The sequence below is a fragment of the Solanum lycopersicum genome, chromosome 11 (genome assembly GCF_036512215.1).
Source record: "Solanum lycopersicum chromosome 11, SLM_r2.1".
Lineage (NCBI taxonomy): Eukaryota > Viridiplantae > Streptophyta > Magnoliopsida > Solanales > Solanaceae > Solanum > Solanum lycopersicum.
In genome coordinates, this window is record NC_090810.1 from 14,782,382 (window position 1) to 14,795,085 (window position 12,704).

Consider the following 12,704-nt stretch of genomic DNA (forward strand, 5'->3'; position numbering starts at 1 on the left):
GTTCAAATACAAAAGGAAACATTTAAGGGGGGATAACGGAGTGAACAAGGCCAACATAGGCCGCCTATGTATCTCATTCTTGAGAATTCAGGTCAGACGTAGTTCATTACCAAAGAATAAATTCTAAGCGTATGCAATTACAAGCAAATAAATATGGTTACAAGGAAAAGATAGAAATTGAGTCTTCAAACATAGTAACTTTTGACACATTTAAGTAGATTTATGACTCGAGAGATCTAATGTTCATGCTCAACCATATAATGTCACCAAACAACTGTATCGATGTGCTCGCTAAACAAACTGATGAGTTCTCTCTCCTTTGCTTTTGCCAGATAGGCACCAATTATGATTTCTTTGCAGCATTCATCATTTTCCCGATTCACTATTCCAATTTCTTCAGAACCCGGCTCTTTGTGACTTTCGAATTGTCTGAATTCCTCAACCACATGTTTGGGTACCGTGATATTCTCATTGTAGTCCTTAAACTCGTTCGCATCTACCACATTTTGTTCATTCAGCTTGTGACATGACATGATATTGAAAGATTTGAAAACATTTTCACTAAAATCATACGTAGATACCGTTAGATTGCAAATATAAAGCTAGGGAAGCAACTTTTTACAATAATGGAGGTGTTCGTTTAAAATGAGAAAATAAGAACTTCGCCTATAATTTTTTTTCTTCAAAATATAAGTTTGGAGATTAAAACATAGTGGGGCATAAAATAGAGTAAGGATGGGTTTTAAGCCTCATTCGGAAAACCACCAATTTTGAAATAACATATAAAATTGTTTATATCTACCAAGACGGTCGAGGCATTAAGAACGAAGTGGATGTCCAGTTAGTCATTTGCTCATTTGGCTCGGTGTCTGGTATGACTGGTGCTTTAACCATCTCTTTATGCACAATATAACCTTTTCTGAATAAATTTTCGATTCCTTCCCCTAGACCATTTTGCATTTGAAAAGACCGGGATGAATGAGGCAATGATTTTGGAAAATCTTGATCAATTTTCTACTTGTTCTAACCCGCCTTTGGTACTAAAACAAAAGTTTGATGAGGTGACACGATCACAAATTTTGATTTCACTGCTTTGATTTGAGGGACTACAACTTTCTCAACCTTTTCAAGGTTTGCTGAGATTATGACTTTCTCCACATCCAAATCTTCTTCGGCTTCAACCATATTAAAGTCACCCCTCCATGATTTGGCATGGGGTTATTATTGACATTAGGAGTGGCGGTCTGAAGAGTGATGACTTTTTGGTCTATCAAGTCTTGAATTTTATGCTTCAAGTTGATACAATCCTCAATAATATTCCCAGCACCTCCGGAATGGTAAGCACAATGAAGATCGGGTCTATAAAACTTGGAGTTAACATTGATTTTTTTGGATAAATTGTCTGTATCATGCCAACTGATTTCTATCTCTCAAAAAGTTGTGTTCGCCTCTCAACCAAAGGAGTAAAGACTCTAGAAGGTTTCTTCTCAAGATTTGGACAAGGAAGACAGTGTAAAGGTACTTGAAGGTAGTATCGAGGATTTTGGTGAGCTGGTGCCTGTGCTTGAAAATTTGAATATTGTGGAGCTCGGTAGCTAGGAAGCGTACTTTGGTAGTATGGTGGTGGATTTTGGTAACTTGGTATGATATTTGAACAATTAACTGATGGAGAGTGATAATATAGATGAGTATTTTGGTAATGTGGAGATTGACATATGAGGTGAAATTTGGTAACTCGATGGTGGAGTTTTGTAATTCGGAGGTGAAAATTGGTAACTCCATGGTGAAGTTTGATAACCTGGTTGGGTATAACAATCTGGATATGAATTTTGTGGAGCTCGAAGATAACCTTTGTAAGGTGAGAATTTTCTGAAGGGTCCTTTTCCATCAGATGTGCAGGAAATAGAAAACACATCCTCTCTCTTCTTTTTCAATAATCCTAACAATTCAGTAGGGACGGAGACACGAGAAATCTTTCCAGTTTTAAGCCCATCTTCTATAGCCTCACCTACCGTGATTATCACTGCAAATTTTTCTCTAGTGAGTAATATTATCCTGTCATAATACTCTGGCTCTTGAATGCGTATGAACACTTAAACGATCTCCTTCTCAAACATAGGGGTCGGACTCGAGCGGCCTCTTTCCTCAACCTATACGCTTATTCATGATTTCGCTGGCTTTTTTCTTAATTCTCTCCAAAGAATAGGATCAGGAAAAATCCCCACGTTGTAGGAAAACCGTTCAATAAAATCTTTAGCTAGTGCATACTAGCTACACCACTGCTTTATCTCATGGGAGGTAAACCATTCCAGTGCTTCTCCTTTCAAAACTTTAGCTAAAAAGCCTCATTAATAAAGATTCATTCCTTCCAACTCATACGACTTGGTCACAATAGGCTCTCAGGTGCGCCAATGGATCTCCTTTTCCTCCAAAAGAGTCAAATTTTGGCACTTTGAACCTTTTTGGGAGGTAAATATTTGGATGGATTCACAAATCCTCATAACTCAATCCATCGACTTCGGGAATATAGTGCATCTCTTTCATGGATTTCCCGATCTCTTCTTTCATATTCAGATTGAATGCCTCTTCTTTTGACCTCCACTCTCTCTCTCATGTTCCTCATAGTGATCAAGCTCGGAACAGTGTGCATAAGGTTCATTTAGAATTGGAATTTGAAAAGTAACATTTTTAGGCAATGATAGAGCAATGGAGGGATTATGAGTATTTTGAGTGGCTTGTTAATTTTGGGGGAAATTTTGAAGGTTGGTATTTTGGTTTTGAAGATGAGGGAAGGTCTGAGCATTGTTCATCTTTTGGTTTTGAGAAATATGGAAAGATTGAAGGTTGGTATTTTTAAGAGGAGGCGGTGCTCGACATGAGATGGTGGCGCGATGGGGATCGGGGGTAATTAAGTCAATGGTTGGAGGATTTTGAGCGGGGTTAAACGGTAGGTTCTGAACTTGTTCTACACTTGGAGGTGGAAAGTGGAGTGGAGGTCTTTCATCTCATGTAGGGTTGTAAGTGAAAATTGGATTAGACAAATCTCGCATTCTTTGCATTCGACCCTTATTTCTGCAATCTGTTGCATTAACTGCATAACTAATTCATTTTGATCACTAGCGACGGGTTGAGCTACGACAACATTATTCGAGCTAATCTCGTCATTGTTATCACCCATTACTGTCTTTTCTTTATGCAAACTTTGATCGAGTAAGGAATCTTTGGAGGCCTTAGATCTTGTGAAATATGGATGATCACCCAACTTATCAACACAGTTCAGTTCTAAGTACCTGAAAAAATGAAAAATATCTCAAAAGGCAAATGTGTTAGTGCCGGAAGGTGATAAAAGTACAAGATATCGCACATATGTGTAAACACACAAGAGTTTATTTATTGAGAGATAAACTAGCCTATCAAAATAGAGAAATAGCTAAACAGACAGGAATTTGTCTACTTGACTTTGGATTAGTAAATAAAAAATATCGACTTGACTCGAAACAAAGTCGACGGTATCTTTTATTGTCGTACTTTTAATTTTAGATTGAGATGTAATTCTAATTTCTTTGAACAAGATAAAATTTCTCAAAAATGGGGATCGAACCTTGAAAGGCTACATGTGTATCTCACAGGGGAGAATTAAGGTCCTACGTAGTTCGACCCACTTGAATATTTTTTCACTTTGATACGATAAATTATTTTTTCTAATATGAGAGTAATGATTTTTAAAAAAATGAAGTTCAAATTTTATCGGGAATTTAAAGACTCGAAGAGTATTTGATGCACTTTTGATAGTGACTTGACATTTATGCTTATGGGTTCAAAAAAAATGAAGAAGAATAAGCTATAGTATCTCCAAATAAAGCAACATATTCACATAAACAGTTATTACGCGGTCTAAATAGATAAGTGACTCTTTTGTGCCAAGGGTAGGCCTAACGATTTAAAGAATGTATAACATCATTTGAAACATTATCTTACCCAAAACCCAAATTTATACAAACTTTAGAAATGAAGCTGAATGGGGATACATAAACGGGATACAAATAATCAGTCCCATGCAGGGGTACGACTCTAAACTATGCCTCCAGGAAAGGTCCTTCTTCTTTCTTGATTTCTTGTCATTTCCGGGTGCCAACGTCTTGGATTGACTTGTGGTTTGTGAAGCGCTTTCTTCAACTTAAATAAACTATAACCTAATCCTTATCACATGAGACAATGATTTTTAAAACAACATATACATCCTTCAAATTTAAATACATAAATATGAACATACGTTTTGGTCGTGGGCGTTTTGGACTCAAAGTGGTATCTTTAATGGGCCCGACATACCTTGGATGCGGTCATCTTAGGCTAATACTTATATTTAATCTGGTTCGATCTACTCAAGGTTGACAAGAATTGGTTTAGAAATGACGGTTACCCGAGTCGAACAAACAACGGGTTGAAGATTAATAAATGATGTTGGATGACCGCAAGCTAACTATTCGTTTATAACTTCCAAAGATTAGACTTGTTTTTTCTGAAAGAAGTCGTGGTAACCCATGTAGCCGCCTTTGTCCTAATGCAAACTATTTGACATTTGGCGGAATCGATGTCATGAAATGCAACAGTTTAATAATACGATAAAGAAAATAAGACGCATAGCCAAAAATATTGGTTTTAAGGTTGGAACCCTTCAAATTCCCAGAAGAGTCGTCATTCTGTTTTATTTTGGAAAATATATTTTTATAGTTTTAAGACCTTGTCAGAGTCGCCGCTTAATTTTTTAAGAAAAATCAAGAAAACTATTTTTTCAATTTGACTAAACAGGAAATCAAATTGTAAGAGTTTTAAAGGGGTTTGGGGTTCTTATTAGTATTTTAGGAAGGTGTTTAAGGCATTTGGGCCTCCATGGCCCAAATGGATATGCAAGGCAGGGGTCCATGAGACCCGGACATATTTCACAATAGCAAGAGCAAATAAAACACATAAGTAATACTTCTAATAATTCATAAGAGGAAATGAAGCAATAAGACACTTTCAGGACAATGATTCCAAGAAAAGAATAAACAACATGGCAAACACACGATTTAACAAAGACTACTGTTGACCCGAAATTGATAAAAGTGTTGTCCACACATAATCCTCATACTTAAAACAATGTCAATAATGTCATAGAGTATTTCAATCTCATGATAAATTGAAATTAAACCAATGTACTCAATTCAACACTAAAGTCAAACTTACACTAGAAAGAAAATATTACTACACTCCTCATAATAGACAAATTGACAAGGATAACTTCTCTTTTTTATGATGGGAGAAGAAAATCCAACAAACACAACATAACATAGGGGATAAATAAGCATTGCGGACAATTAGAATATTTTAAATGCATGAGAAAAGATTTACTTAAAATTAATCACTAAGACCCATTTCAGTGATGAATATGTATCTTTGGCGTATTTATAATAATATTAATGAAAGAAACAAGAAAGTGACCAAGTACTTTGACAAGAAAATTAAAGAAAAAACAAGCATGATCATGCCACAAGAAATAATCAAGCAGTGTTACTATTTTAAAGCATCAACATTTACCAAATTATGCTAAAATATTTTCAACCCACTATGCATTACACAAACTACCTCGGTCGAGCTAATCTATGACATTTAAGAGCTTAAGGCACCAAATGATATTCCAGGCAAAAATGGAAATGCATAAGGACCAAATCAAGAGGGTATACAAAAAGATGCTAAAAACACTGCTGAATTAAACAAAAAAAAATATCTATATTCATATGAAACATTAGAGAGCAACAGATTGCTAAGAGCTTTTTATCGCAACATAGATATGAAGATTTTGAAAAAACTCTAGCTAAACTTAAGCACAAAAGAAGATGGTGAAATTCCAATATCATTTTTAAGCCAGACAAATAATATAGGGGGCGAGCCGAAGGGATCAGCAGATATGCAGGCATGCTTCCAAAAGAACATAAATTCCTAAACTCAACTTATATTCAAGAGACTAAAGGCATTAGACATCTTCAAAACACCTAATAAAGCAAAGCGGAGCATTCACAAAGAAATGGTGTAAGAAGAAGGGAAGGTGCAACGGACTCTATTTCGTCAAATATAAATGGAGTATTATCAAAATGGTCAACAAATAAATAGACCAAAATTGAAATAAGTGAAACTTAGTCGAGAGATCTTGAGAAGAACCTTAAATAGAGAAACTAGATTAAGCAGGCAATAAAATCTTTTTTAAAAAAAAGAAAAGAAAAAAGATAAAAATAAAATAAACGAGATATATGTATATTCGCTTCAGAAGGTTAGAATGAAGAGGAACATTTAAGCTTGAACATGTGAGATAAAATTAGTTCACCAACAATAACGACATTTTCATGACTCAATCATTCATTAGAATCGAAATGAAGAAAGGGCAAGCGTTGTGTACATTGTTGTGGGCTGCGAATTGGGACCGGACGAGCTAGAAGGAGCAGTGACTTCCGTACACATGAAATACAAACAGTGAACAGAAAACTCGATCAAATCTCGACCTTAACCGCACTTGGAGTGAGCGCCGACAGCGAAAAAGAACAGAGGAGTTATTAATGTATTTAGTACGTATGTTGACTATTTTTAATTAAGGAGTTCTGTGTAATTTTTTTCTCTAAACAACAACTTTTTTCCAATTTTCTTACCTCTCCCACCAACCTTTTTAATGAACAATAAAGAGAGCTTTTATAGAAGGAGATGGGGATTGATTTGGGGGGGGGGGGGGGGACGGTTAGGTGTTATTGGATAAATTCAAATTTTTCTAGAAGATAAAGCTCAACGAGGTGGAATTTGTACTATTCTCAACAAATTAAAGAAAGGATCCCTCCGATTTTGGAGGAAGGACGACAAGCAAGCGAGATGCCAACCCCTGGCTTCGTACGAGAATAAGGGGCGAAGAAGAGGAGACACACGTTGGGCTGCACATTTCTGGGCTCGAGTCGCGGATTTACTGTTGATTTTTTATTTTTGGAGTGCTGAAGGTTCTAGGTTTCTTCACATCGAGGAAGAAGAAGTAAAAGACGTAGGGGTCGTCTGGTTTGGCAGTTGTACATTGATGCTGAAGTTGTTGTTAAATGGAATGGGTTGGGTTTTGGAATTTGAATTGCTGGTGGGCCTTTTTGGGTTAAAATTGGTGGCTTGGGAATTGTATTGAAAGAATGGGTAAATATAAATGTAAAAATAACTTAAATACACAAGTATAATTTTTATATTCTCTAATTTTTCCTACTTTTTTTAAATATTACATAATTTTTTTTTTTTTTATTTTAGTGTAATTTTTTAGATACATTACACTCTCTCTCCTATAATACACATTTACCAATTTTAATGCTTATTTTTTCTCCATTAAAACACTCAACCTCTTAAATTAGTTTTTGAATTTTAAATTTTGTTCATTTAAACACTCAACCTTTTAATCAGCTTTTTGATTTTGAATTATTAAATTTAATTAATTTTAAATAAAAGAACAAATTTTGAAATTTTGAATTTCAAAATTCAAAAAATCAGGAAGCAGGATAACTTCCATATCTTTCTACCGTTTTGTTCTTACTAACATCAGTTTCACTTTTTTTTTCCTTAATCATCTTCATTCATCTCAACCCAGCATATTTTTTCTTTTCTTCTTTTTATTCTTAATCCATCATCGTCTATTTCTTCCTCATCTGGAATCGTTTGAACCCAGCATCATCAATTCGTATATTCTTCTCTTTTTTGTTTTTGTTAATTGTTCTATTACATCATAGTAATGGATCCTTTAATTAATAGAAGGATATATGATTCCGACGATGAAAATTGAAAAGAAAATAGGAAAAAGTCTTTGCATGATCCTATGAATCTTCAGAAGGATTCAAACAAAGACTCTGGCGAAACATCAAAGGTTGTCAAAATACTACAGAAAAGGAAAAAAGAAGCAGCAAACATTGTTGTTAGGCCTATATTGTCTCGGGTTAGTATTTTGCTACTTAAAAATGGTTTTGTTTAAATTAGTAAAAATTTTAAGGAATCAAGTGTGCTTGCTGATACATTTGAAAAAGGGTGTATAGTGTTTTAGATGGTCAACTGATACATGAATTTGTTGTGTATCATAATATTTTATATGTATCATTATGTTTTTGAAAAGTATTATAATGTATCATTCAATAAGTTTAGTAAAGTATAAAATGTGCTTGATGATACATATAAAATCTGTGTCTACATTGTTTAGTCAATGCACTGATACATGTAGTAGATATGTATCACATGTTTTGCATGTAGTATGAATTCCTGAATGATATCACATATCAGTAAGGTATTAGTTGATTAGTTGATGTACTGATACATGTTTTGAAATTTGTCATAATGTATCATTCACTATGTTTAATAAATGCTTCATCAGCTATAGTTGATGATACATATAGAATCTTTGTGTATGTTGTTTAGTCGATGTTTATGATACATGTATTAGACATGTATCACATGTTACAATGTTTTATTTAATTAACTGATACATGTTACAGACATGTATCACATGTTTTTCATGTAGTATGAAATTCTGAAAACTGAAACCATGTATCAGTAAGGTATTAGTTGTTTTATTTAGTATTTATATTTCTATATCATTTTAATTTGCGGTTTTATTTTCAAATTGCAGCCACTGAAGTACAAGATTAAAAAGATTCCAACACATCCCATAAGGTTTGCTGTCAATTTTAACAATAATTTCCTAAAGGACTTTGAAAAATACATAGGGGAGAATGTTATCCAAATGTTTAAGGATACAATTTTTGAACCCTTTTTAGACATTTCTAATGTAATTTTCAGGGCCAAATAACTAAGTGCTTATTGCTTTTAGAATTGGAACAAAGCAACCCTAATGTGTTGCATATTAGACATTCCAACGGGTGTGTCCTGAAATTCGGTATAGATGAATTTGCATTATTAACAGGACTTAAGGTCAGAGGAAATACCAATGATTTCAAATACCCAGAACAAACTAATTGTATGCTTTTTCAAAAGTATTTTTCTGGTGCAGTCAATAGTGTTACAAAGCATCAACTAGTTCAAAGGTTTAAGATGGGTAATTGGGAGAGCAATCAGGATGCACTCCAAATGTCTATATTGTTCTCTATTCATACATTTGTATTAGCTACTCTTGATAATATAGCTATATCTATTGTCGACTTTCTAATGGTTGAAGATGGTAGATATCAACATTTTCCTTGGGGTCAGCTATCATTTTCCAAACTAATTGGTTCACTTAGACAGGATTTTGACGTTAGTAAAAAGTTGTACCGATTATATGGGATGTCATATGCACTAAATGTTTGGATATACGAATGTGCATCCAATTTAAATTCTGAAATAGTTGTGAGAGAACGCAATGTCATCCCAAGAATATGCCATTGGAGAGTTGTGTCTGAAAAGGCAAAGTTTGAAATTCTTATGTCTACCATTTTCCAAGAGGTAAAATTTTATTTTTGTATATGGAATATCGTTATTTATGTCTTTGTGATACATTATGAAATATTACTGTATCTAACAGTTAAATTATCTTATGTGTTTGTGATACATTCAGAATGCATGTTCAAACATTGTCCCAACAGCAGAGGAAATTGAAGCTTTTGATATTGCTCAAGTTGAACATGCTCATTCCTCATCAATACCATTAGTACAACCAAACGAGGAAGATGATTTAGATAATTTCTCCACAAAACCGCCCGAACAGTTATTGAGGACATATTCTAGAGTGTCTGATACATCTCCTCCACCACCGCCAAAAAGAAGAAAACAATCGATTATTCAAAAAAAGAAGGTGTCAGAACAGAACCAGCCTGATCAATCAAATGTGTCTCCGACACCGGATGATGATGTACATGTTTCCATTTCAAGTCTGCCTCAAAATTCGAATGCTGATGATGTACATGGTTCTGTTCCAGAAGTGTCACCGAAATCGGCTGCTGATGCACATGGTTCTGTTCCAGACGCTTCTCCGAACCCGGCTGCTGATGTTCATGGATATGCAGATTCACAGAATGTCAACAATATAATTCCTCATATTGAAGATTTGAAAGCACATTTGAAAACTTACGTAAGTAAATTATTTTGTTATTTTTAAACAAATTTTTTTTTAGCCTAAATGTATCTACAATTTTTTAGGTTGACAAGAAATTTGAGAAACTGATTATTTTGATAAAAGCAAATCACTCCCAGCTGATGCAATGTTTAGGCAAAGAGAACATCAGTTTGCAGGGTAATACAAGCATATTTCAGTCTGACAAACAAACATCTCAGGAAATACTAATTGGTCTCGATGATATGGGTGGTGTAGCTGAGGATGGTGGTGGTTTTTCTGGTAAAAATGGTGAGCATCATATTGTCGACGATGTAGGGGATGTCAATGTGGATGGTGTTGGTGTTTCCGTAAATGAGGGTGAACAAATAGTCAGTGATAATCCAAAGGTAATGTTTATGATACATTGGGTATGTTGTGTATCATGCATATATACTCAATGATTTGTATCATGATCATTTTATTTTCTCATTTTATATTCAGTCATGTATCATGCATATTTACTCAATACTATGTATCATGTGATTACAATCAATGTTACGTATCAGCACAAATTATATTAAAAATTTTTAATTTAAAACTGCATATTCAGGATGGTGACGCACATTAGTCGCACCAAGATTTGAATGAACATATCATGGACCAAGACGTTGATGACAATGTTCAGCACAACATCCCTCATGTGTTGCCAGAAAAAACAACAATGGATGCATCAGTACATTTTTCAATTTTGATTTATGACAGACAATTTCATTACACACAAATTTATTATAAAAATCATTACATCATATTATACAGGATTCTTCCACTTCAACAACAATATCGCCATCAACTCAAGCAGCAATAGATGCGCTTACCAAAGATTTGGGTAAAGATCCTACTAATGCTAGACCATTATATTCTTACGATCCGCAGAATATAACTAGCAGCCAGTACTTGTTGACCAATAGTCAATTACCCACTGATATTCCAATAACAGAGATTGCTGTTAAAACTTATGCAGTCACTCCTGCGCATAGAAATAGAATGCCTTCGAGAAGGATTCAATCTCCATATTGTACTTCTTTTGGGTCAAGCGAGAAGGGAAAAGAGAAATTGAAGGATATGGATCGAATCTATTTCCCGTTCGAAGGATGTGGCATTACAGATAAAGTTTCGACGAAACTTATTGAGGAGTACATGAATTGGTTGTCAAGGGGGCTTCTAAAAAACCATAACAATAAGTAAGTTTTATACATTTTTTTGCAAGTGTTAGGCGTAATCATTTTTTATACAACTAATTCATGATACTTTGTTATATAAAAATTGTAAATAAGTGAGTGTTCTGTATCATGTACACACACTGAAAACTAATGTATCATATATGCAGGAACCCATCGGACGATAAATACAAATCAAAATCTTCTTCTTTTGGATTTACGATGATGGACTTTGTTGTTGCTTTTTCAATGAACAAGAATTGGTTTTATGCCATGTCACAGCCAAACAAATGTTGGTCTGATGAGGTAATAATATTAAACTATTTACGAAATATGTATCAGTCATTACAATATTATAACATTATGATACATTCTGTAGAAGTATCATAATATTTAATTAGCAATAATACATTCTGTAAAAGTATCATACTATTTAATTTGCAAAAGTATCATAATATATTCACATAATTATATTTCATTTTTATATTGTTTAGATGTATATCATTTCTTACTATGTTTTCATTTTGTTTATAGCACATCGATGTGATTTTTTACTACCTTCGCAAAAAATCAAAACTTTGCAGCATGGATCAATACGAATACACAACAACCCACTGTTTGTTCATGTCACATGTAAAAACTATTATTATAGATATTACATGGACGATGATGATGATAGTCTTACTACTCAAGAACATATTGATCGCGCTTCAGTTGTATCTGTACATAAGAGGTCAATTATTAACATCATCAAAGGGTTTGGAATACCAGGTGCTTTACCATGGCATCTTGTAGATGAGGTCTACATCCCAATTAACTGTGATGAAGAATTTCATTGGGTGTTGGCTGTTGTTGAGTTGAAAAACAGGTTGATACGGGTTTATGACTCATCAATTAGCACAAGGAAAAAAATAATTCCTCATGAGATCAAGATGTTGTCTAAAATGATTCCTTCATACCTACTTGACAGTGGATTTTTTGAAGAAAATGAACGCACAAAATTTGCTGATTGTCATGCATATAAAGACAACATTACTGGTCCACTTCTGGAGCCCCAAGTCCCTTTCATGATTGAATTTGCACAAGACATCCCTACACATGAAAGCCATAGCCTGTAAGTATCAAGAATTTTTTATTTTTCATTTTTAATGTATCATTAAGTTTATAATTTATTCTGTATTTTTTTTTGTAGAGACTGTGGGTTATATGTTACTGCATTTGCCAAGTATATCAGTGACTAAATCAATATATCATATGCTTATTTTAGTCCTGATTACCTGCGTCAAAGATATGGAGCATTGTTGTGGAGTTATGGAAGTGAGAAGGCTAAGTGCGGATATGTTAGCGACAATAATGATCCACCAAAATCCAGGGGCATAGTCATACCACCACCAGAAGAAGATTTAGTTCACATAGTGTAG

General features: G+C 34.2%; 1 protein-coding gene across 1 annotated transcript; it reads left to right on the forward strand.

Annotated features, from left to right (window-relative positions):
* The first annotated feature begins 1,738 nt into the window (after window positions 1–1,738).
* LOC138339261 (uncharacterized) lies at window positions 1,739–12,704 on the forward strand. The gene is made up of 11 exons (XM_069290845.1): window positions 1,739–1,858; window positions 2,693–2,843; window positions 9,047–9,477; window positions 9,590–10,102; window positions 10,171–10,473; window positions 10,883–11,307; window positions 11,454–11,589; window positions 11,868–12,151; window positions 12,254–12,397; window positions 12,476–12,508; window positions 12,551–12,704. Exons 1-11 carry the CDS (start codon window positions 1,739–1,741, stop codon window positions 12,702–12,704), a joined length of 2,694 nt encoding a protein of 897 aa, XP_069146946.1.

What these genes read in the sequence shown, in the direction of transcription:
- LOC138339261 (XM_069290845.1), top strand. Translation starts at nt 1,739, where the DNA reads ATGGTGGAGTTTTGTAATTCGGAGGTGAAAATTGGTAACTCCATGGTG. An exon ending in AAGCACATTTGAAAACTTAC is followed by an intron (nt 10,103 to 10,170) that starts GTAAGTAAATTA and finishes ACAATTTTTTAG; the next exon opens with GTTGACAAGAAATTTGAGAA. An exon ending in TAGTCAGTGATAATCCAAAG is followed by an intron (nt 10,474 to 10,882) that starts GTAATGTTTATG and finishes CATATTATACAG; the next exon opens with GATTCTTCCACTTCAACAAC.